Source organism: Balaenoptera acutorostrata, chromosome 11 (assembly GCF_949987535.1).
Source record: "Balaenoptera acutorostrata chromosome 11, mBalAcu1.1, whole genome shotgun sequence".
In the NCBI taxonomy this organism is placed as follows: Eukaryota; Metazoa; Chordata; class Mammalia; order Artiodactyla; family Balaenopteridae; genus Balaenoptera; species Balaenoptera acutorostrata.
Genome location: NC_080074.1, coordinates 40,329,348 through 40,355,006, shown reverse-complemented (window position 1 = coordinate 40,355,006; position 25,659 = coordinate 40,329,348). Strand labels below are relative to the sequence as shown.

General features: G+C 38.3%; 1 protein-coding gene and 1 long non-coding RNA gene across 5 annotated transcripts in view; one reads left to right on the top strand and one right to left on the bottom strand.

Annotated features, from left to right (window-relative positions):
- SYT1 (synaptotagmin 1) overlaps positions 1 to 25,659 on the top strand; it is a 537,233-nt gene that overhangs the window by 400,683 nt on the left and 110,891 nt on the right. For both annotated transcript variants that reach the window (XM_007194974.3, XM_007194973.3), the window contains exon 8: positions 1,537 to 1,704. In XM_007194974.3, the coding sequence (XP_007195036.1) occupies positions 1,537 to 1,704 (168 nt within the window). The remainder of the gene's footprint in view (positions 1 to 1,536; positions 1,705 to 25,659) is intronic.
- LOC102997960 (uncharacterized) overlaps positions 1 to 25,659 on the bottom strand; it is a 289,513-nt gene that overhangs the window by 199,459 nt on the left and 64,395 nt on the right. The window lies entirely within an intron of this gene.

Below are 25,659 nucleotides of genomic sequence, written 5' to 3'. Positions count from 1 at the left end.
ATTAAAAATGTCACTAATAAATATCCCAACCCATAGCATCTGTCCCAGTTATATTTGAACAGCTGGAGAATTCATCAGTTCTTGGCCTTTTGCCACTGCTCATCCTAAACAGTGTCATACCTAAGAATGAACTTCAAGATCTAGATTATAATGCATCTCTGATATTCAAAACAGCAATTTTCTAGTCAGCTCCTGTCAATCAGTAAATTATTTTAAGGAATAGGTGAGGCACCTTGTGAATTTCATGCCAATCCTTGCAGACTCCTAGCATGCCTGTTCATATATCACTGCTCCATTAAACTATGACATCCAAATGGCCTGAAAGAGCGGGAACTCTCCTCAATACTCTGTAATGGCCTATATGGGAAAAGAATCTAAAAACAGAGTGGGGGGCTTTCCTGGTGGCGCAGTGGTTAAGAATCCGCCTGCCAATGCAGGGGACATGGGTTCGAGTCCTGGTCCGGGAAGATCCCACATGCAGCAGAGCAACTAAGCCCGTGTGCCACAACTACTGAAGCCCGCGCACCTAGAGCCCGTGCTCCGCAACAAGAGAAGCCACCGCAGTGAGAAGCCCACACACCGCAACGAAGAGTAGCCCCTACTCACCACAACTAAAAGAAAGCCCGTGCGCAGCAACGAGGACCCAACGCAGCCAAAAATAAAACAAATAAATTTATTTTAAAAAAGAGTGGACATATGTATATGTATAACTTATTCACTTTGCTGTACACCTGAAACTAACACAACATTGTAAATCAACTATACTCCAATAAAATTTTTTTTAAAAATGAAAGAGTTAATAGAACTTTTGAAACAACTTATCTACCCCGAGTAAGTTGCACCCTGACAGTATAACTTATCATAAAAATTACAGGGCTTTCCTGGTGGCGCAGTGGTTGAGAATCTGCCTGCCAATGCAGGGGACACGGGTTCGAGCCCTGGTCTGGGAAGATCCCACATGCCGCGGAGCACCTGGGCCCGTGAGCCACAATTACTGAGCCTGTGCGTCTGGAGCCTGTGCTCCGTCCGCAACAAGAGAGGCCGCGATAGTGAGAGGCCTGCGCACCGCGATGAAGAGTGGCCCCCGCTCACCGCAACTAGAGAAAGCCCTCGCACAGAAACGAAGACCCAACACAGCCATAAATAAATAAATTTAAAAAAAAAAAAAACAACAAAATATTCTACAAGAAAAACTTACTTATATAGTCAAGTGCAATTGGCTTGGTTTATTCTTATATTAATCTTGAAGTGTTTCTAGCATGACTAATAGTATGAGCTATTATTAATAATACTAACAGCTTCTAGAACTTTGGGATAAAGTGATAAATCACTATGGTAAGTCCTCATTTTGTCCCAAGTAATTTAAGCCCCAAGCAGTTAGTTAAATGATTCAATTTAAGGAAAAAAAACCTGAAAGCACAAGTATCTCCCTGTTCTGTTTATCCAACATAAATATTAAAATTAAAGACTATAAACAGGTAACATGTTTTAAGCATTTTTTGTGACCAGATATTTTGTCCTCATCTTTTTATTTAGGTGCCGTATTCGGAATTGGGTGGCAAAACTCTGGTGATGGCTGTCTATGATTTTGATCGTTTCTCCAAGCATGACATCATCGGGGAATTTAAAGTCCCCATGAATACAGTGGATTTCGGTCACGTAACTGAGGAATGGCGTGATCTGCAAAGTGCAGAGAAGGAAGAGGTAAGAAAAACATTAGCATTTCTAATATGACAAGCTGTACTCGCCAGTTGCCACTCACATACTAACCTATTGAGAGGTGCTGGGGTGACGTGAGCGATGTGTCCCTCCAGCTGCTGACAGCTGGCAAAATAGTGTCAGGGGATTGCATAACCTCGTAGAAAAGTATACTGATCTTCTGGGTCTTATTTGAAAGAAAACAAAGATTTGTGCAGGTCTACAGATAATTCCCCGGGGTTGGGGGGACAGACAGACACACACACACCACTTCTAAAAGCCTAGAAAATATTACATACACACACACACACACACACACATCTGCTTCTTTAAAAGGACAGTGAAAAGTCATCTTATCCTTTGTATTTTTCCACAAAGATTTTATGTTTTCTACATAGATTATATAGCTATTAAATAGAAATGAAATGGCACTTTTTCCTTGATTATTGCTGCATATTACAGACAGTTCATTGTTTCTCCTAAAGATATCAGAGCACAATGGGTAAAACATCAAATAAAATTCACAAAGGCAGATATTAAATCCCCTTTTTAAATGACTCACATTTTTACAGTATTCTTCACATTGTTTTGCCCCAGGTTTAATAGGTTAGCCCAGGATTTTTCTGTGATTTAAAAAAGGGAATTTCAGTATCCTTAGTGCATTTAAACTGCATAATAGTCAATTCTATTTGATTATGCTATGCCAGTCTGACACTAGCGCTTTTCTGAGCCAATGTCTCAACAGGCCAATACCAGAAAAGCAAACAACTCTCAGCTTCTCTGAATTCCGAAAGCAACTCCTTTTCCAACCATTTTTTGGTTCCTAACATGGGTTTATAATTACCCACGGGATTGCCAACAGCCTTTGTCATTTAGGGTCACTAGACGCCTTGGATTCTGTAAGGTGGGGTCACTTTGGGGCCGCCAGGGAAATCAGAAAGTAACCCAAGCCTTCAGAGAAACTCAGCCAAGAATATCACCTGGGAATCCTTTCAACCTAAGGTTTTCTGTGACCATTATTATTATTAAGTGAGGTTTTAGAACAGGTTTATTTATTACTATACTGAAATTGAATTTTATTAGTGCTCTAAAATTATTACTTGGTTGTAAAAAAAAAAAAAAAAAGAGTCAAAATTATTTGAGTTAAGCTCTGCTTTTTCTTTGGAAGGAAAAAGTTTAGTCAAAATTAGATTCTTGGATATTGACATAGATTTACCGCCCCTGTGGATAGAACCACCCAAGGATAATATGGAGTTTTTAAGTTTTACAACTTTTTAAAGTAGTTCTTCCCTATGCGTAGACCAATATCTATATTAAAATGCAACATCTGTGTGAAAAACATTTAATCCTTTAATCACAATGTTGCTAGTCATTTAACAAAGTAGTGAGCTGTTTCATTGAATTTTTATATTTTATTGACATATTTGACTTTGTAAGTTCCTTGTGGCTGGGGGGTAGGGTGGGACCATAACAAGTATTTATTAACTGATAGGTTTTTGTTAATTGATTATTGGTTGGCTTCTTGGTTGAGTATCCAGATAGGACCCACTTGTCCTTCACAAGCCCACCTGTCCGGAGGGCATGGCTCATGTCCCTCCCCTCCAACTGGTCACTATCAAGTGGTATGGGATTCCAAGACTACACCCCTGGGCTTCTGAAAAGTTGGTAAATATTTTTGTCTGTGTTAGGAAATGTGATCCATCAAGCCATTTTCTTCTTTAAAAAATTCTTTGAATACGGGCAGAGTTTGATACTTCACACTAAGCTGACAGGTTTGACGCTAGAAGCTACAAGTTTAGGTAGACTGCCCAAAAAGAATCACGTTTTTATTCTCACCCCTTGATTTGCCCGTTTTCTCTCTTTCATAACTTTGTTCCTCCTCATCTTCTCTCCCTATGAAAGATTTTTTTTGTGATCCAACTTATTCAAAATGATTCACCATGCAAATGTTTATTATGTACTGCTATATTCCTAGAACTGTGCCAGGTGTTAAAAAAAAAAAAAAGAAACGTGAAAAGGGTGGACACTGCTCTTGCTTTCATGGAGTTTAGTGCTGTCTCATTTTCCTCCCTCACTCCAGTTTTTGCCTTGCTTATTGCCAGCTAGACTGATTTCTAGTAGAAGTCTTGCCTTAAAGATCAAACACTCCTGGGTTTCAATCCCTACAGATCCATTTACTAGCTCAGAGACCTTAGACAAGTCACTTATGCTCTCTAAACTTCAGTATTTTTTTTTTAATCTAGTAAGTGGTCTAACATTATCTTACTTTACAGATTAAATAGGATAGAGTATAAAGTACCTAGCATGGAGCCTGCTATTTCACATATTCAACAAGCAAGAGATCTCCCATTCTTTCTTCTTGACCAATCTTTTTTGTGTCCTTTCTTTCTTGTGCTTTCATCTCCCTATTTGTTCTACTCTTTTTCCTCTATGTGTATTGCTCTATTCTTTTCCTCACCACCACTGTACTTACTGAATGTCTCTGGAGATTTTTAATGGGAAATAGTTCTATAACTGTACTTTTAAACTCTGGAGGCTTTCCTCTTTGGTATCTACATGGGAGTAATTTTTGGTTTTCAGTTGAGTGACTATTTCCTTTTATCATGATATAGGAAACCTTATAAAACAGATGTCTAGCTTATAAAGTATCTCTGGATGACTAGATTCAGGTATAAACTTTCTCCTAATAAATAAGATTCCAATTACATTTTATGTCTAAAGAATTACTTCTCACTGATACGTGCTCTCTTTTTCATGCTACTGTTCATTAACTAGAGAAAATTATAGTTGTTTGAATAAACTGAAGTCTTAGATTGACTTTAGTTCTCACGGTTTCAAACAAAATTCTTTTTCCATTTTATATGAGCAATTTTGTTTAAGATTTTTGTTTTTCTTTCCTCTAAAGTGTTAAATCTTGTTTTTAATGTCATAATGAGTGAAAGATACCAAAGAAAGTGAGAAAAAGGAATCCAGCTTTGGAATCCAGAAACAGCTTTGGAATCTAGAAACTGAACCGCTAGTCATTAATAGTCTGTTCAAGGAGAGACTTGGATTTAAACAGGTTAAATACAGCCCACTAGGATCCAACCCCAGGGTTTTGATAGCATGGGGTAGGCTTTGTTGTTGAAAGTTAAAAAATATAAAAGTTATAAGATGATGAAGCAATTATGTAAGTTAAAGGATTATGTGTTATCTTAGTGAGCAATTAAATACGCGAACAATTGGGGAGAAACTGGAAAGGAGCCTTATCTAAAAGTTACTAGCACATGTTTGAAACGCAGGGGGTGTTGAAGAGAGAAATTAGGCCAGAAGAGCTTCAACAAGCACACAAGTCCCATTGTTAGATTCTAGCCCCTGGAGAAAACCTCTCTGCTGAAGTTTCCATTCTGACTTGATGACGTTTTTATGACTAACGCAATCCAAGTCCCCTTACTAGTAGTTTAGGTTCACTTGCCTTTTTTTTTTTTTTTTTTAATGTTGCATGACTGATGATCCAGTCTCTTTCCACCTCCTAACAGATGAAGATGGAATCTGACCTTGCAAGACAGCTAAACCTTTCTCTTCCTTTTGTCTCTTTAAAACAGAAGTCCTATGAGTTCCAAGAGATGGTTACGCATAAAACCATTGTCTTAATTTTCCCCCTTTTCAGGTTAAGGCCTCAAACATCATCCTTTATAATCAGTATATACAGTTCTTCCATTCGCAAAAGGCTTCTAACATGTATAGCCTCAGGCTACCTGCTGAATTTTTAAGATTTTCTTCATTTTAATCATTCAAGAATATTTATGTCATCCATAAGTCAAACCTGAAGCCAACCTCCAGACATTTGGAGTAATCCATTCATTTAATATTTTCACTTAATTACTTCAAATGTTATGATCAACAGCTATGACTCCATTTTCTTTTTTAATGAATTTTATTTATGATCATTGCAGCAACTGTATCAGTCCTGTACCCCAGCATCAAGTACATCTTCAAAGCATTTAGACCCTTTTTATTTTAGCATTTGTCCCTAAATTTTCATCCCTATGCCTTCCACTACTACTTTTTAATCCTTAAAAACAGCATAAAATACCACCAGAATGCAACTGGATCCCTTTTTTTTTAAGGAGTCTGTCTCATAACTTGACCAGTACTATTTTGTCTCCATTAGAAAATGTCCATCACCTCTGCTTTGTGTAGAATTCGTTAAAGAGTGATTTTTAAATGAGATTCTGTAATCTAGTACAAATGGAAAAAAAACTGATTGCTGAATTAAAACAAGTTGGGACATAATTTAATTAGGACCCAAGCAGAAGGGAAGAGAAACTACTTTAGTGCCTTAATAGAAAATCAATTTTGCAAGAAAATTTCACATTTTTAAGCTTAGTTAGAAAAACATTTAATTCACAGAAAAGCATTTGGAGAATACATATTCAATCAAAAATCCAAAGTTTTTTTAAGCTTATGATAAGTTACTTGATATTCCTTTGGAATGCGTTCAAGTCATTATTCCTTATGGCATCTCTTTTGTCCAAGGATCATGAAAGAACTGATGCCGTTTCTAAGTATACTTAGCAGTCAGATGGCAGCTCACGCCCTCCAAGAATCTCCGCACAACAAATTAGTGCCCTGAACGAAATCCTTATAAAAGGTTAAGTGCAGGAACTTTAATATGGAAGCCAGTAAGAATCTTCCTTGTCACTCACAAACTATCACGTTAGAGAAATGCAACGAAGACACTCATTTTGACCCACAGCATTCCAGGAAGGTATACTTATTTTTACTTGTTCATTGTCTGTCTTCCTCACTGGACTGTAGGCAGCGTATCTATTGTTCCCAACTGTGAAACCAAGTTTAATCACAGAGGCAAGCACACAGTAGGTGTAAAAAAATATTTTCGAATTAATGAATGGGGCAGAGTTGCTTATTATACATGAGAGATGCTTCAAAACTTCCATTTTAAAGTCCATGTTATAGTAATTGTGTTCTTATTTTACAAATGAAGTCTAAAGTATTCTGAAAAACCGTCAATAAAATATCTTAGCACCAAACAATGAAAGTGATTTAGTACCCTTTTGTCTTTTCGGTCTTTTTGTATCAAAGGGAGGCAGTATAGATGCTTAGCAAAATCACTCTAGTTGTTTTTGTTGATGGTCACGAAAATGATGAGTTTCTCTCACTAATTTTTTGGGGGGAGGTGAGGGGTAAAGGCTTATTCAGGATCTCTTTCCTCTCTATAAACCTTTTTATCCTGTTTCCATGATGCAGGAGAGCTTGTGGCTCAGCTTAATTTAACTTTAATTTAAAGTTAAGATTTAGTTAAAGCTCTGATTTGAGTCTCTGCTGGCAACACGGAAATTTACCCAGAGGGAAATGGGAAAGAATCAGTTCCAAGGAGAAGTCCAAGAATATGAACAAAATCTAAGTTTATTGTATCTAGAATATTTGTTGCTAGTCAGATCTATAATATAATAGATATAAAACAATTCAATATTATTATATTAAGACCATGATATATTTTAGTGTACTGAGTATCTATGTGTCCATTTTGTGGTACGTGCCACATAATAGTTTCCCTTTAAACTAAGTAGAGTTGCATTTGATTTCTTCATATGTCTTTGGCCATAGCTGTGGTTTACTTGCATCTGAGTTTGGTCAGAATTTCAATCACCAATTATAGCTGTATTGCTATGCATAGTAAGTATTGTTGGCTTCATGATGTGGTTTCTAAAAACGTCATAGGAAAGAACAAATAACTGGAAATATCCTTCTAGCGTGTAGGACTGTGATTTGATTGCCTTTCTAGTTAAAAAGGCTTTTCAGGCACAAATGGATGAAAACAAATTCTCACTTCACTGAGATTCTAAATGAAAATTTGGTATCATTTGTCTGCTAAAATAAAAACGTGAGAACTTGAGCTTCAGTTTTTTGGGGACTTAACTGAGGACTACAGCCCCAGAGACAGCCTCTCAGATAGCTCCAAGGAACTCTCAGGAGGACATAAGGGGGGAGGTTAGTATATATGTGATCTTGGCAAAGGGGTTTGGCAATCAAACGTGCATCTTTATAGAAGGTTGCTACTAGCCGTGAGGAAAAGACATCTCAGTTAATGATTTTAGTGCTTTAAAGTATGGGAAGATGCAAGAAAATTTGGGTTCATAAGATTTTCTCCTGAAAATATCTAACTATCTGAAAACCTTGTTCTGCCAGTTTTCCCAGAGCACAGAGTGCCTCATTCCTGATCTCCACCCTGAGCTCCTTTCAGGGTATGTTAAAGGTCAGCAACTCCAGTAGCTGACTCAATCCTTGTAGAACCAGACAGCAAGCGACATTCTTTAGTTGGCCCTTTTTTTTTTTTTTTTTTTTTACTGTGAATTCCCTAGAAAAAATAAATTTAGACTCTAAAGAATTAAGTGGAGGGAGAGACCCTGGACATTTTCAAAATGCCCTTTGACAACCTTCCATGGTTCCCCCATTATCATACCTTAACCTACTGCATTACCCTCCCCTTCACAGCTGTCATTGCCCAGAGGCCTGGATTTCCAGCCCAGCTCCCTCGTCTCCAAAATTCATCTTATTAAAAGCTTACCTTAACTTCTCTACCTAAGTTATAAACACCAATAATAATAAAAGCTACTATTTACTGAGAATCTACTGTGTGCCCACAAAAAAACTTCACAACATTCTTCAAAAGTGGCATATTAAATCTGTTTTACAAAATGAGGGGAAAAACATACCTGAGCCCAGGAAAGTCTAAGTAGTCTGTCCAAGTTCACACAACCAATGCCAGAGCTAAAATTCAAACACCGGTCTTTCTACTTCACCACTCTTTCTACTTCACCATACCATCTTCTTTAAACAGTCTCTCTCAGTCTCTTTAGCCTCCAAGTGTAGCTATAAACTCAACTTAAATGCAAAAAAAAAAAAGAGCAAAACCAAACTGATACAAATTAGTTTTTCCTCAGCTTTGGCTTGTTTACTTTGGAATTTCAACATTTGGTCAATTTTCTTTGACAACATTCAACTGATTAAAATCTACATATATATTTTCCCTCTCAAGTATTATAATACACTGCAAAGGTAACACAGCAAAAGAAAAAAAAACAGTAAATAGCTATGGCATTTTTGTTTCTTCTTCATAATATTTCATAAATACTTAGCATGAATTCCTGTCCAGGATACAAAGCCCTAAAATTCAAAGGTACTCATTAACACAAACATGTTATTATTCACTCATGATTGCTGATGAATCTAATGAAGGCAGAGGGGTTTTGCTTTCCAATAAAAAAATGCATTAAATAGAATATAAATTCCCATTCATTTATTCAAAACATATATTGAATATCTGTGAAATTACCACTGTAAAGTGCATAGAATGGAAGATTAAGATTCACATATGGGAAACGGTCAATAATAGTAGCAAAATTTCATAATGAAAATTAACAAAAGCAGTTTCATAAAGAGCCAAATCTGAAGTATAAATTACAGGGTACCGTATGTTTTAGGCGCAAAGAAAAGGTACAGACAGGGAGGGTCCGTGGAAGAGTTGAAAAAAGTGAGCTAGTCTTTAAAACTGAGTAGAATTTGAATAGGCAGAAGGCAACTAAGAATGCCTTCCAAAAGCTAAGAGGTGAACAAGAGCCAACTGACAGAGCTATAAGACCGCCAATGACAGGCCCAGGTAGAAGTAGAGTGAAAGCTTGAACAGATATCCTGAGAAATAAGATTGAATGAAATAGTTTAGTGACAGTTTGTCCCTTACAATGTCAGACTGATCAACCTAAACTCAGGACACTAAATAAAGCTTGTAAAACTTGTTCTTCCCAAGGACAAGAGCTGGAATATGAAAGTCAGCCCCACCTCCATACCAAGCACTCTACTAAGTGCTTTTCTCACATGATCTCAGGTAATCCTTGGTGCAGTCCTATGGGGTCATTCTTCATATCCCTGTTTGGGATTGGCCAATCCCAACTGGCCCAGTGCACCCAGAAGATAAGCACCAGAATAAAGATTTAGACCTAGGTCCGACTCCCAAACCCATTCCCCTCTCTACTCTGCCATATTGCTACTTAATTGACTAACACTCAGTGAGTCCGAGGATATTGCCAATCTTGTTTATATTCTTATCCCCAGTGCCTGGCACTGTGCCTGGAACATCCAAAGTGCTTAAATAAGTATTTCCAAGTGAATCGGTTGGACAAATTAAAATAAAATAAAAATTTTCTTTTACAAACATGCATGAGTCATCCTTCCACCCTCAAGGAAGTCATCTTTGAAGGATACCCAGCTATTCCAGATGTACTGCCTATATGGTACATATTTTGAATTCCAGGCCCTCTCTGCAAAAGTCTTTCTCAGTATACAATAGTCTTCTCTGTCCTCAGTTGTGGCCTGCCTTTAAAAGGTAAGTTTGATTGAAATGGTCATAAGCTGTTTCCAAGTATGGCCTATAAGGTGATGATCCAACTGAGTAAAATAGCTTTAGTTATTATGATCAAGTAATGAAGTGGATATTCTTGTGAGACTTCTATTCTGACTCTGACCAAAATGTTTTGAGCAATAACATCATTATATAGTCTCTCAAATGGGTCACTATGGGAAAAATCATCAAGAGATATAAGTTCTGGATACATGTAGTGCCAAGGAAATCTGTTTTAATAGAAACGAGTGTAGGTGTTAGTTTTCTTTTTTATTTAAAGAATAAAGAGCGAGAGTTTTCAGTCAAATTTTAAATAAAGTAAAGTGGTTTAGAAGCATGGATTTCATGAATATAGATTGGAGGAGTGTAAAGTGAGGAGTGGGAGTTGAAATAGGAACAAATAGAAAACAAAAGAAGAGTGAGAAAAATGATATAGACAAGCGCAATCTTGCCTCTATCTGGCTGTTTTACTACTGAAATAGCAAAGATGATTTTGAGTGGGAAGCAATGTCATCAATGCAGGAGAATGTCTCGTTCTGTCCTGTCCTCCAATTCCACACATTTGGATCTTTTACAATGTCATCTTTTCTGGTGGCTCATCATATGCTTTGGAACAATTTTTTTTATTATCTTGTTTGTGACTTCTTCAAATAAAATGTTTTCACCTTCCGCTTTACTCCTGCCTCGCTTTGAGCAGGCCAAATGTTTGTATTGTGAAATCTTTAATCCATTACAATCTGTCACCCTGCAATTAGATGAAATGTCAGCAATTCATTTGTACTATTTGTACTAAAGAATAAGGGAGAAGAATGAGGACTTGCTGATAAACAAGAATTTAAATAATTAAAGGATGAAAGAGAGGGAGCACGCATACACACATGCAAACCTACTTGTTTTACACGTGGCTAAGGTTCTTTCCAATTGTGAACAAGAGGCCTTCAATACTGCAAATTACTTTTATTCCTTCATTCTTTCATTTATTCAACATATATTTATTAGGCCTCTTTTGTGAGTCAGGGACTGTACTAGCTTCTAGAAAAACAATGGTGAAGATAAACAGACCCATTAAGCGTAGTCAATTATAATTTAATGATGAGAGACAGTACTACAAGTAGATAAAAGCCCTGGGCCTGGACTCAACTGATGTGTATCCAACCATGACTCCACTTACTATTGGTGTCCTTAGGCTTGTTACTTAACCCTTCTGTAAAATGGGATTAATATTACCCACCTCCATGAGTTGTGATACACTCTAAAAGATAATTCATTTAAAGCACTTAAACAATACTTGGCACCTAATAAACTCTCAATAAATACTAGGTTTTCTTATTATGGAAAACACTGATCAGAGCCTTTATTTCCTTGCCGCTGAAAAAGCACTGCTCTGACCACTAGACTTATATACTTTCTTTTGTGAGGAGACTGAGACAGCCTTAGGGTTCAGAGGACATTAGCATACAGTTCTGATGAAAGACAGGATATTCGAATTTAGCCCCCATGTGTGAGAAAATGTGGATAAAGACAGTCTGTGGATGAAGACAGACTGTGGGTGAAGACATGGAGAAGAGGTCACAAGGCCAATCCAGGGTAAGGCTTAGCACGCATGAGTGGAAGGTGGCACTAACACCATGTGGTCCCAATGACCACGCACTTCTCTATGCTCCGACACCACAAAAAAGAATTTAAAGTCCAAGCCCTACTAAATCAAAAAGACTGTGAGTAACAAGTATTGGTGAAGATGTGGCAAAATTGAAACCCTCACACAGCTCTGAAGGGTGCAGCCACTTTGGAAAACAGTTTAACAGTTTCTCAAAATGTTCAATAGAGAGGATTCGTATGACCTAGCAATTCTACTCCTAGGTTTATACTCGCCCCCCAAAGTGGAGACACATTTCCACACAAAAAAATTGTAGAAGAATGTTCATAGCAGTATTTTTCACAATGGCCAAAAAGTGGAAAGAATTCAAATTTCCATCAACTGATGAATAATTAGACAAAACATGCTATAGTCATACAATAGAATATTATTCAGCCATAAAAAAGAATGTAGCACTGATACGTGCTACAACATGGATAAACCAGAACGGCCAAATCCACACAGACAGAAAGCAGATTAATGGTTGCCCAAGGCTGGGACTTGCAGGGTGGGGTGGGGGGCAGTAGAGGAGGAGGGATGAGGAAGGACGGCTAGTGGGTATGAGTTTCTTTGTGGGCTGATGAAAATATTCTAAAATTAGATAGTGGTGATGGTTAACACAACTCTGAATCTACTAAAATCCACTGAATTGTATCCTTCAAGAAGGTGAATTTTCTAGTATGTGAAGTATATCTCAATAAAGCTGTTTTTAAAAAAAATGTTATTTCAGGCACTGAAACCCTCATCATGGAAGCACGATGTTCTGGGTTGACCTGGGGTTCCATTTGAAACAGAACTGATGTATGCTGGGAATCCTCTCCCAATACTGTTTCCAAAGTTGAGGGATATTTCCTCAAAATATTCCAGTCTCCCTTTAAATCAGAACATTTGTCTGCAAGATGCTGCTCTTCACCACCACACCTCTTGATGTAAGGTCAATGCTCAGACCCCTTGGATAGATGAAGAACCCAGACTCAGGCCACGTGGCTAGCCAGTGAGAACTCGGGATTCAGACACCCTTTCTCGGATTCCAAAGCCATTTTCTATTAGTCTACTCTCTCGTAGGGTAGAAGCTTTAGGGTTGCTCGTCCTGACACAAGAACAATGTTCTAAATATGAGAACTACCCCCTCCCTTTTCCAGTCTGTCTTCCTACAGTAGATTCTCAGAGATTCCTCCAGTCATTTCCTTGCTCTTTTCTGGGCCTTGACTAGCAACGCCATGCCTTTTTTTAATTGAGGTAGAACTTGACAAATAATAAAATGCAGATATGAAGTGTACAGTTCAATGTGTCTTCACAACTGTATACACCAATAATAAGCACCACTCCAATCAGGTTGCAGAACATTTTTTACCCCCAAAAGGTCCCACATGCATCTTGGTGTCTCTACAGGAATGCACTGTGATACTTACTCGAATGGGATTCAATAGTTTTTTTCTCCTCATTCTCACTAAGTGCCCTGATAATGCTCAGTATCACCTTGATCTTTAACCCACAGCGTATTGTCTCCGCCGTACTGTACGACTGGCACCTCACTACACACATCCCTGTTTTCTAAGTGTCAGTGCCAAGCCACATTGTACCGTTACATAAAAAGATGCCTTGTTTACCTGTTTTGTTGTCTACAGAAGTATAAGTTCCTTGTAAGTAAGGAAAGTATTTACTACTTTTGTACATCCCAGTAGTTAACTCTTAGGAGAACGTGTGGCAGGGATCAAATGAGGACAGAACTCGGGCTCCACATCCCATCAACTCTCCGAGCCTCATTTCCTTATATGTAAAATGCTGTTGAAAAATGTAGAACGATACGTACTTACATGTTTGAAATTTATTTTTCTTGGTTTCTTTCCAATGATTTTTAGAAAATTCATAGAGCTGTGCAACTGTCAGAACAACCTAATTATAGAACATTTCCATCGCCCCAAAAAGAAACCTTGTGCCCATTTGCAATCACTCCCATTCCCAGCCCTCATCCCCAGGCCACTATTCATCTACTTTCTGTCTCCACGGATGCCTATTCTAGACACTGCCTATCAACGTAATTCTACAGTATGTGGCCTTTAAAAAGTTATTTTTCTAACCCAGGTCTGTCTGCTGCCAAATGAATTCCTAAAGTAAACAGATACATTGAGTAGAAAATCACTTGCTCTATGGGGGTGGAGCTGGGGGGAGATTCATTGTTTCCAGTACCATTTAGCAGTTTCAGGAGTATTTTTCCTCTCACTGTAGCGCCACTGACAGTCTCAGTATCTCTTTCACTCACTCCTGTCCGCTCTTTCCAGATTTCAAGTGCCTGAAGACAAAGAGGAATGGCACCTAAGCTTTTGGGAAGACTGATGGGAGGTTTCTGTCAGTCTACTGCAAACAAAACTTCTGGCACTTGGCGTCCCCTGCCAGCCTTATCTCCTTCTCTTCTCTCTTTTTATCTCTTCAGGAGAACTCAGGGAACAAATAAACCATTTCGATTGCTTTTCTGCTCCCTTTTAAATGTCCCCCAAGTTGCTAATAACGTGCAGTTATTTTCTCCCTGATGGAACACAGCAAGACTGTGAAGCAGGCATGTATGTCAGGGTGCTCACGGTGTCTCACCTGGCCTCCAGGAGCTGGCGGAAGTCCAGCCTGGAAAACACAGGAGAGCACCGGGCAGGAGAAGGACCCAGAGCACAGCGAATCCAGCCTTGGGCAAACCACCCAAAACGCTTAGCGAACAGTAATTAGAGAACAGCTTAGAGAACAGCTCTTAGAGGTAATGCCCTTCATCCTAAAATGAGCCCCTCCTTTCAACATCCCTTTTGAAAGTACCTTCTAAAATCAGTATTTTTGTTTTCGGGTGGAACATAATTAGTTTATATGCAAGAACAATTTTCTGGACTTCAGATAACGCTGGAGTGTAGAGATGAGGATTTGTGAGTGAAATATGAGGCCCTACAGACGACTCTATTAGAAGGGAAAAAAATTTTTTTTTGTTTTAAAGATACTTCTAGTCACGTCTCCTCATTCTCTAAGCTGCAAACACTCTGGAATGTGGTGAGAGGTTATTTAGCAAACGTGAACCAACTGCTCTTCAGTTTAAGGTGTTACTTCTGCATGTATAAATCAATATTCCGACAAGGTGCTTCCCTGAATTTTCTCCTTCTGCTAGTGTTTAAAGAGAGCGGAGGGGAACTGTCTTTTAGGAACCAGCACAGTGTCAGGAATTGTCTGTTCTTAATTGTATCTCGGTGTCAGAAAGCAGAAATAGAGTGAGATTAGAATATTCAAATAGGTCAAGAGTCTGGAGTTTTGTGTTTTGATTTTTGAACATATTTTTGGATAGCCTAAGTCATAAAGAGAGAATGTAGACAGCAGCCTTTGAAATGCTTGCCTGATTAAAAAAAAAAAAAAAATTACCATCAATGTTTAACTTAGAATTTGAGGACAGACGTGTGCTGCTTCTTGAGGTCATTGGCTTTCCAAGTACCATCATGCTGATGCTCTGTTTATATTGAGGCCACATTTGAAAATTACATCAAGGCTATGAAACCTGAGTGTCACAGTAGGATTGCCTAATTTTAGGGGAAATTATCTTTTTCTTTTTGGTAGACAGTATTTTCAAAGCTCTGTTAGCTAGAAAAGCCAGGTAGAGCACAAACTTAGCTTAACTGTGTTTAAACTCACATCTACTGAGCTTGTGTGGGGGGCAGACGCCGTGTTAGGTGTGTCAGCTCATTGGTTCCTCGCAGTGACACTCTGGGGTACGTACCCTCCGTATCCCCAACGGAGAGACAAAGAAGCTGAAACTCAGAGAAACTGAATAGCATGAGGCCATGCGGCTAATGCGAGGCCTGGGTTCCAGACATGGTCCGACTCCAGACACACATCACCCATCACGTGGGATTGCCTCTAACTGAAAAAGAGGTTACAAGGCCTGCATTAGGGATGACGTTTCAGTCTGCAAACACACACCCGCTCTGCGCACGCTCTGTACTTTGTTTCTCTTACTCTTATGCTCTCAACTCCAAGGCCACCACCCTACTGTGCAAAGAGGGCTGCAACAGCTTGCCTCAGTTCAACACCAATCCCAATTCCCAACCCTCTTAGCTGTCCCCCAGCTTTCTGGGTCAATCTTTCTATGACATAGATCCATCTGTGACAGATCCACATAGGATTCACATGTTTCTGTTTCCAAGTCTCTCTATTCCCCATCTTCCCATCTGTTTCATTCCATCCTATCTCAAGTTCCCGGCAGGAGGAAGTAATTGCTTCCATCTCTTTCCTCACCTTTCCTGATACCAGGTATGATGGTGAACTTGGAGTTGGACATCTACCTTGTAACTATCCCTAAGACACCAAAGATCAGTGAACCATTTTCATCTTCTCCAGACAGTGTTTAATAAGGTATACTTGAATCTAAGAGAAAGTTCTTTGTAAAACAAAGTATCTTTATCTGCTTAGAGTTTTCTAAGCCACTGTGTATCACAAAGCAAGAGAAGCTCCTTATTAGCACCCGATACAGAAGATTTTGAGCTCTGTAGAATTTCTCAATATTTTTGTCACTCCGAAATAATTTTTAAAGAGCAGTGAATCTGCCAAAAAGGGCTGATTCCTTTATGAGGTACTACAATTTGAAACCTGGCACTGACCATCCTGCTAGATTGCCACTTCAAAACTCTACTTCTTATAAGACAAAGAATAAGAGGGAAAGAAAATGCATGAGCTACCTCTTACAAAACCAGATGATTACTAAGTGCCTGTCATCCTAAGTTTCCAATTTAGCCTTTCTTCAAATCCAAATATTTAATATTTTGAGAATAAAATTATAGCATTCCTACCTGGAAATTTATGTCATCTTTATATGAATTAATTAATTTCACATATACCTTAGCCAAATTTTTAAACACCTTTTATGTTAGGTCTGAATTTTAGCAGGATAACTAGCCTTTATTAAATGAGCAGTGGCTGCTGTCATTGTCAATCATGACTTCCAAAACCTCGTATCAGTCGGTGCCAGACCTGGTTTCCTGCACCAGGAAATCATCTCTATCGGGGGATTTCTAGAGACCTTGATTCTCACCACCACCCCACAAACCCAGCCTCTTCCACCTGCTGGTTTATGGTCTCTCTCCAAAAATTTCCTAACTTTGTAATTCTAATTGCTGATCCATTCCCTTGGGAGGTAAAACAATTTACATATTTAATTTAAATATGAAATAATTAAACACATTAGCTCAATTAAATCTCACAGACTTGTGCTCTACATATTATGCTAAATGTGCAAATGAGGAAACCAAGACTCACAGAGGCTAAGAAACTTGTCTGAAATCACATAACTAGGAAGTAATGACCAGATGTTTAAATGGTTTGCCGTAAAGTCCATGTTAATTACTATTTATTCTATTTTTAAATTCCAAAGTGGAGCAGCGACTCCACGTCAAATTCCTGGGGTTGAGAGTTAGGAATGGTTCAAGCCACGTGTAAAGGGACCTGGTAATTCACTTAGGAAAGAAATGTAGCATGTGACAGTGGTGACCTTTAAAAAATGGGTAGGGGTTTTCCTGAAGTAGTAATCAGGATCAGAAGGGTGCCTATTTAAATAGCATACATGCAGTTTGAATTCTTTTTCTTCCTTTTTTGGTGTGCTGGGGGAAAGAAAATTGTTTATCCCAGTGACTGTGACTTCATATCCAATAGTGCTGAACCTCAAGAGAGAAAAGAGATGAGACAGCTGCATTTTAACAAGGTTGATTTAGGCCAGAGCTGCTGTTTGGGGCCTCTGGTTTGAGTCCGAGATAAGTATTTACCAGCATGTACTACTATACAAGTCACCAGCGGATGATTTCATGCAAGAACCCAGTACACAATCACAAGGATCAAACCCCCTTTCAGATCCTCATGTTCAGCACATGATGAATTCAGTGCCCTGGGCTAGAACTTAAGTAACTGGGAGCAAACACCAGCTCAGCAGGTGTCATTTCTACAGGAAGATAATGCTTGATACATTGTGTGATCTCCTGTACCTGAAGCAGGAAGCCACTGCCCAGCCATTACGAGTGTCAGGACAGAAGACAGAAAGAAAGGCTGGGAGCCCAACAGGGAGGGTCTAGTGGATTATTTCTCTCTGGGCGTTGATGTGGTGACCTGCCATTGCCCACTGCCCTTCCCATTCTCAGCATACTCGCCCGCCAATGTTCTCTAAGAAAATGCTTCTGGGTGCCTCCTTTCCACATAAAATCATATGCACTTGGGCTCAGAACCGAGAATGGAAATGGTTCATTTCCCAAATGCAGGTTCTGGCACACCTAAATAAAGATTTGTACGCAGTAAGCTAAAATCTCCCAGAGAGTTTCAAGCATCAGTTATTCAAACATATTCTCGGACTGTGAAAATTAAGGATTAATATATCCCTGAATGGAAACTGCTAGTTAACATCTTCTATGCTTTATTCTTCCTATTAAGTCTGGGATTATTTTCTTACTTTTAAAAATGCTGCATCTGTTTGGATTATCTTTTTTTTTTTTTTATAAATTTATTTTTTTTTGATTTTTTTTTTTTTTTTTTTGGCTGCATTGGGTCTTCGTTGCTGCGCACGGGCTTTCTCTAGTTGCGGCGAGCAAGTCTACTCTTCCTTGCGTTGTGCGGGCTTCTCATTGCGGTGGCTTCTCTTGTTGCAGAGCACGGGCTCTAGGCGTGCGGGCTCTAGAGCGCAGGCTCAGTAGTTGTGGCGCACGGGCTTAGTTGCTCGGCGGCATGTGGGATCTTCCCAGACCAGGGCTCGAACCCGTATCCCCTGCATCGGCAGGCGGACTCTTAACCACTGCACCACCAGGGAAGCCCCTGGATTATCTTTTGTGTCCCATATATTTCAGCTTTTATTAGTTCATATTTGTCCCCCCAAAATGTAGATTAAATAGTGTAAATCTTAGACTTATCATCTATCTGTTTTTATGAGTTTAACAGTAAATATTAGTAATATTGCTTTACATTTGTGTGATGCTTTCATGTGCTCTGGAGACTACTGGGAACCAGCCCTGTGCTTCCAAACCAAATTCTCTCTCCCCTCATGTCTCAGGGCTGTGGCATCTATGGAAGTTGCCTATCTGTTTTGGGCTCTTAAAATAGAAGAACCACAATCTTTCTCTGAGAGAACTGAATAATCAATGTCCATTAATTGAGGGTAAGATATCCATTTGAGGCAGCTTAGAATGACCTTCTGAAGCGACTAAAGCCTAAATAAAAAGGCGTTTAAATGTGGCATGGAAACCAAAGACACCCCTCCTGGCAGTGTGCAGTGTTGAAACAGCTACCTCAAAGAGCCTACCTCTCTGGAGGGTTTTTAAAAAATAAGCATTGGGGCATGGATTTATAGTCCTGCTTCAAGGAAGGTAAGGGGACAGACAAGGCGATTTCTCATGGGATCTACCAGTCTGGTGATTCATCAAAGAAGTTGTTTAAAAAGCAAAACCATGAAAGAAAAAGAGCTATAGTATCAATCTAAACCAAGGCTTACATGTACTTTCTCTTTTTTTTTTTTTAAACTTCTAATCTCTGCCTGCATTTTCATAAGACCTATCACAGTAGGACATACCCTCTACAATTACTTTGACAAACAATGGTATCAGTACTTAGGTTTTTAGTCTCTTTCAAAGTAGTCAATTTTTGACAGTGAAAAATAGCAGAAACTGATTCCTGAAGCTCTGACTCCAGTAATAGATTTGGAGAGTTGATTTAGCAGAGTGGCTTTCCCTATATTAGCCCCTGGCTAACTTTCTTGGGCAAGTGCCCACAGGCAGCAAAATTTCAGTGGGAACTTACACAAACGCAATAAAAACAAAAGTTATATCGTGTTGACTTTTCTACCAGGTAGATTGTAAAAAAAAAAAAAAAAAAAAAAAGTACCAGTTTCTTAAAAATCTATTTTTAATGACAGTTATATACAGCAAAATATTCTGTCCAGAGATGAGATTTCACATTGTAGAGTTCTTGCAAACAGAAGCAGTAACAAGCTGAGCCTCTGGCCATCCTATCTAAACTACATAGAAATTCATATTCATGGAAGCCAACTTTAACTTATAATTTCACACATTAAAATGGGCTTAGTGCTCAAAAATAGGAAAATGGCTAATTATACTACCACTTAATGGAATATTAGGCATTAGACATAATTATATGGAAAAATGCTTTCATATGTTAGGCAGAAAAAGCAAAATATAAAATTTTATACATAGATATATATGCTTGTGTTGTAGGTTTTTTAAATATTTGCATATGGAAAAGATAATTTGGGGATCTATGAAAATGAGATTATTGTTTTAGGATGCTAAGATGGTATTTTTGGTCCAATTTTTAACATACATATATAAATGTAAATATACACACACACGTACATTTGATATAACAAATGACCACTTTTTCAAAGTTCAGTCTAGTATATTCTGGTTTCCGCACAAGTTTTTGTTTTTTTTTAAGTGCTCTACAATGAGTTTTAAGAAAATGCAGGTAAACCCACATGCACCCTCCTTCATTCACTTCTCTGCTCATAAGACCCCTGCCAGCTGCAATACCCACATATTGAATGGGTTTCCATTTTAACTTGTATTCAGCTGATGAGTTTTTCTTTTCCTTTTTTCCAAATGAGTTTGCCCCAGAAATTTTCCCCTAGATTATTCCAGAAAAGCATATAGTATTTGCCCTTAAGTAATTAGAAAATAGGAAGGTGAAAAGAGATTAACATTTAAAAATAAGAGAGAGCGCCCCTGCCGTGCTTCTGTGGCGTTTGAGATGTGCAGTATCATACATGTCTTGCGTCACTGGCAAAGTGATAAATCTGGAAGGGGCTATGAAAAGTTGTGTGGCTGCAATAAAATCTTGACTGGCAAAGAGAAGTTTCTGTGGTGAATGTTTCCATGCCCTACAAAGGAATGGGGCAAAATAAAAAGATCAAGGCTTATACCTTGGGTTAATGCCGCAAAAACTATACTATACTGCGCATACCTTGGGTTAATGCAGCAAAAACTATAAAAAAAATTTCAGTGCCACTGAGATGCCATCACACAATCATATTGATTCAAAATGCTTCCTTGAAGCATGGATTTTCAAGCGTTTGCATTTTTCATGCCAGCCAACTTCTATTCTAAGTAGCCATCAGATTTTCATAACCTTCTCCTGGCCACCTCCAGAAACTGTGGTGGTTAGCAGGTTTGCTGCACTGCAATGAAACCGAGTAACCTTTGGATATTCTGCTGTAATGCCTGAATCCCACTTACGTATCTTTACAGGGGGAGCCTGAGACTGAGGGAGACTGAACCATGAATTCATTTCTACATGACCTTTGGCCTGCTTCTGACAGCTAAGGAGATTTGACTTCCTGGCTGGCCTACTAGAAGCTCAGGGAATGAGACTTCCCAGTATTTACTACGTCATTTTCTAAATCACAGCTTCAGACAGAGTATGATATAGTACACCTTCTTGGTGGGGAAAAGCCATGTTATGGCCTAGAGGGAAAAAAAAAAGCATATACCCTCATTTCTTGTTAGATGCGGAAAAACAAACCATTGGGTGCTGAACAGGAAAATAAATACTGTTATGCACCTAGCTTCATACCAAAAAGATATTACTTTGTTGACCTTGCTTGCCTTTTCAATGCCAACTTCAGGTCTATTTGTTAATGCCAGCTTTGAGTAATTCAAAATGTATATAAAACCATTTTCATGAAACCTACAGTTCACGGAAGACAGAGAAAAGTTTGTCCATTTCGTGTGAGGCCTATGATTTCCCTCTTTCCATACTGATTTATATAGCTGCAGGGAGGACTCATGGATCAAGAAGGGTCTTAGTCAGGTAGACCTTGGTTCAAACTGCTTCTGCTATTCATGACTGTGCAAACTTGGAGAATTCAGCTAACCTCTCTGCACTTTAATTTCCTTATGCCTAAGATAGAGAATACAAAACTCTATCACAATGACAATTATACCTCAAGAAAAACCCTCATCACAGACTACTATAATAAGGTGCTACATGTCAAAACACCCAGAACCAGTAAGCATGCAATGAACACTAGCTTCCTTTCTCTTTTTTCTCCTTCTACACTCTTGGGCTATTATAACTTACACAATAATTGTGTTACTTAAATTCCTTACTACCTCTTTCAAATACAAAGTCCATATTTATTGTTACAGGGGAACAAATACATAAAGCTTAAATCATATTGTGTCATATTTTTTAAAGGGTAGCCCAACAAAATGGGACCAAGATTTTCTTGCCATTCGTACACAGTTAATTTTAGCCTTTATTTTTTTTTTAACATCTTTATTGGAGTATAATTGCTTTACAATGGTGTGTTAGTTTCTGCTATATAACAAAGTGAATCAGCTATGTATATACATATATCCCCATATCCCCTCCCTGTTGCATCTCCCTCCCACCCTCTCTAGCCCACCCCTCTAGGTGGTCGCAAAGCACAGAGCTGATCTCCCTGTGCTATGCAGCTGCTTCCCACTAGCTATCTATTTTACATTTGGTAGTGTATATATAATCCATGCCACTCTCTCACTTTGTTCCAGCTTACCCTTCCCCCTCCCCGTGCCCTCAAGTCCATTCTCTAGTAGGTCTGCATCTTTATTACCATCTTGCCCCTAGGTTCTTCAAGACCTTTTTTTTTTTTTTTAATTCCATATATGTGTGTTAGCATACGGTATTTGTTTTTCTCATTCTGACTCACTTCACTCTGTATGACAGACTCTAACTCCATCCACCTCACTACAAATAACTCCATTTCATTTCTTTTTATGGCTGAGTAATATTCCATTGTATATATGTGCCACATCTTCTTTATCCATTCATCTGTCGATGGACACTTAGGTTGCTTCCATGTCCTGCCTATTGTAAACAGTGCTGCAATGAACATTGTGGTACATTACTCTTTTTGAATTATGGTTTTCTCAGGATATATGCCCAGTAGTGGGATTGCTGGGTCATATGGTAGTTCTATTTTTAGTTTTTTAAGGAACCTCCATACTGTTCTCCATAGTGGCTGTATCAATTTACATTCCCACCAACAGTGCAAGAGGGTTCCCTTTTCTCCACACCCTCTCCAGCATTTATTGTTTGTAGATTGTTTGATGATGGCCATTCTGACCAGTGTGAGGTGATACCTCATTGTAGTTTTGATTTGCATTTCTCTAATGATTAGTGATGTTGAGCATCCTTTCATGTGTTTGTTGGCAATCTGTGTATCTTCTTTGCAGAAATGTCTATTTAGGTCTTCTGCCCATTTTGGACTGGGTTGGCTGTTTTTTTGATATTGAGCTGCATGAGCTGCTTCTACATTTTGGAGATTAATCCTTTGTCAGTTGCTTCGTTTGCAAATATTTTCTCCTATTCTGAGGGTTGTCTTTTCGCTTTGTTTATGGTTTCCTTTGCTGTGCAAAAGCTTTTAAGTTTCATTAGGTCCCATTTGCTTATTTTTGTTTTTATTTCTATTTCTCTAGGAGGTGGGTCAAAACAGATCTTGCTGTCATTTATGTTATAGAGTGTTCTGCCTATGTTTTCCTCTAAGAGTTTGATAGTGTCTGGCCTTACATTTAGGTCTTTAATCCATCTTGAGTTTATTTTTGTGTATGGTGTTAGGAAGCGTTCTAATTTCATTCTTTTACATGTAGCTGTCCAGTTTTCCTAGCACCACTTATTGAAGAGGCTGCCTTTTCTCCACTTTATATTCTTGCCTCCTTTATCAAGTATAAGGTGACCATACGAACATGAGTTTATCTCTGGGCTTTCTATCCTGTTCCATTGATCTATATTTCTGTTTTTGTGCCAGTACCATACTGTCTTGATTACTGTGCTTTGTAGTTTAGTCTGAAGTCAGGGAGCCTGATTCCTCCAGCTCCATTTTTCCTTCTCAAGATTGCTTTGGCTATTCGGGGTCTTTTGTGTTTCCATACAAATTGTGAAATTTTTTGTTCTAGTTCTGTGAAAAATGTCATTGGTAGTTTGATAGGGATTGCACTGAATCTGTAGATTGCTTTGGGTAGTACAGTCATTTTCACAATGTTGATTCTTCCAATCCAAGAACATGGTATCTCTCTCCATCTGTTTGTATCATCTTTAATTTCTTTCATCAGTGACTTACAGTTTTGTGCATACAGGCCTTTTGTCTCCTTAGGTAGGTTTATTCCTAGGTATTTTATTCTTTTTGTTGCAGTGGTAAATGGGAGTGTTTGCTTAATTTCTCTTTCAGATTGTTCATCATTGGTGTATAGGAATGCAAGAGATGTCTGTGCATTAATTTTGCATCCTGCAACTTTACCAAATTCATTGATTAGCTCTAGGAGTTTTCTGGTAGCATCTTTAGGATTCTCTATTTATAGTATCATGTCATCTGCAAACAGTGACAGTTTACTTCTTTTCCAATTTGGATTCCTTTTATTTCTTTTTCTTCTCTGATTACTGTGGCTAAAACTTCCAAAACTATGTTGAATAATAGTGGTGAGAATGGGCAACCTTGTCTTTTTCCTGACCTTAGAGGAAATGGTTTCATTTTCTCACCATTAGGAACAATTTGGCTGTGGGTTTGTCATATATGGCCTTTATTATGTTGAGGTAGGTTCCCTCTATGCCTACTTTCCAGAGAGTTTTTTTTTATCATACATGGGTGTTGAATTTTGTCAAAAGCTTTTTCTGCATCTATTGAGATGATCGTATGGTTTTTATCCTTCAATTTGTTAATATGGTTTATCACATTGATTGATTTGCATATACTGAAGAATCCTTGCATTCCTGGGATAAACCCCACTTGATCATGTTGTATGATCCTTCCAATCTGCTGTTGGATTCTGTTTGCTAGTATTTTGTTGAGGATTTTTGCATTTATGTTCATCAGTGATATTGGCCTGTAGTTTTCTTTTTTGTCACATCTTTGTCTGGTTTTGATATCAGGGTGATGATGGACTCATAGAATGAGTTTGGGAGTGTTTCCCCCTCTGCTATATTTTGGAAGAGTTTGAGAAGGATAGGTGTTAGCTCTTCTCTAAATGTTTGATAGAATTCGCCTGTGAAGTCATCTGGTCCTGGGCTTTTGCTTGTTAGAAGATTTTTAATCACAGTTTCAATTTCAGTGCTTGTGATGGGTGTGTTTATATTTTCTATTTCTTCCTGGTTCAGTCTCAGAAGGTTGTGCTTTTCTAAGAATTTGTCCATTTCTTCCAGGTTGTCCATTTTATTGACATATAGTTGCCCGTAGTAATCTCTCATGATCCTTTGTATTTCTGCAATGTCAGTTGTTACTTCTCCTTTTTCATTTTTAAATCTGTTGATTTGAGTCTTTTCCCTTTTCTTCTTGATGAGTCTGGCTAATGGTTTATCAATTTTGTTTATCTTCTCAAAGATCCACCTTTTAGTTTTATTGATCTTTGCTACTGTTTCCTTCATTTCTTTTTCATTTATTTCTGATCTGGCCTTTATGATTTCTTTCTTTCTGCTAACTTTGTGCTTTTTTTGTTCTTCTTACTCTAATTGCTTGATGTGTAAGGTTAGGTTTGTTTGATATTTTTCTTGTTTCTTGAGGTGGGATTGTATTGCTATAAACTTCCCTCTTTGAACTGCTTTTGGTGCATCCCATAGGTTTTGGGTCGTGTTTTCATTGTCATTTGTTTCTAGGTATTTTTTTATTTCTTCTTTGAGTTCTCCAGTGATCTTTTTGTTATTTAGTAGCATATTATTTAGCCTCCATGTGTTTGTATTTTTTACAGTTTTTTTCCTGTAATTGATATCTAGTCTCATAGCATTGTGGTTGGAAAAGATACTTGATATGATTTCAATTTTCTTAAATTTACCAAGGCTTGATTTGTGCCCCAAGATATGATCTATCCTGGAGAATGTTCCATGAGCACTTGAGAAGAAAGTGTGTTCTGTTGTTTTTGGATGGAATGTCCTATAAATATCAATTAAG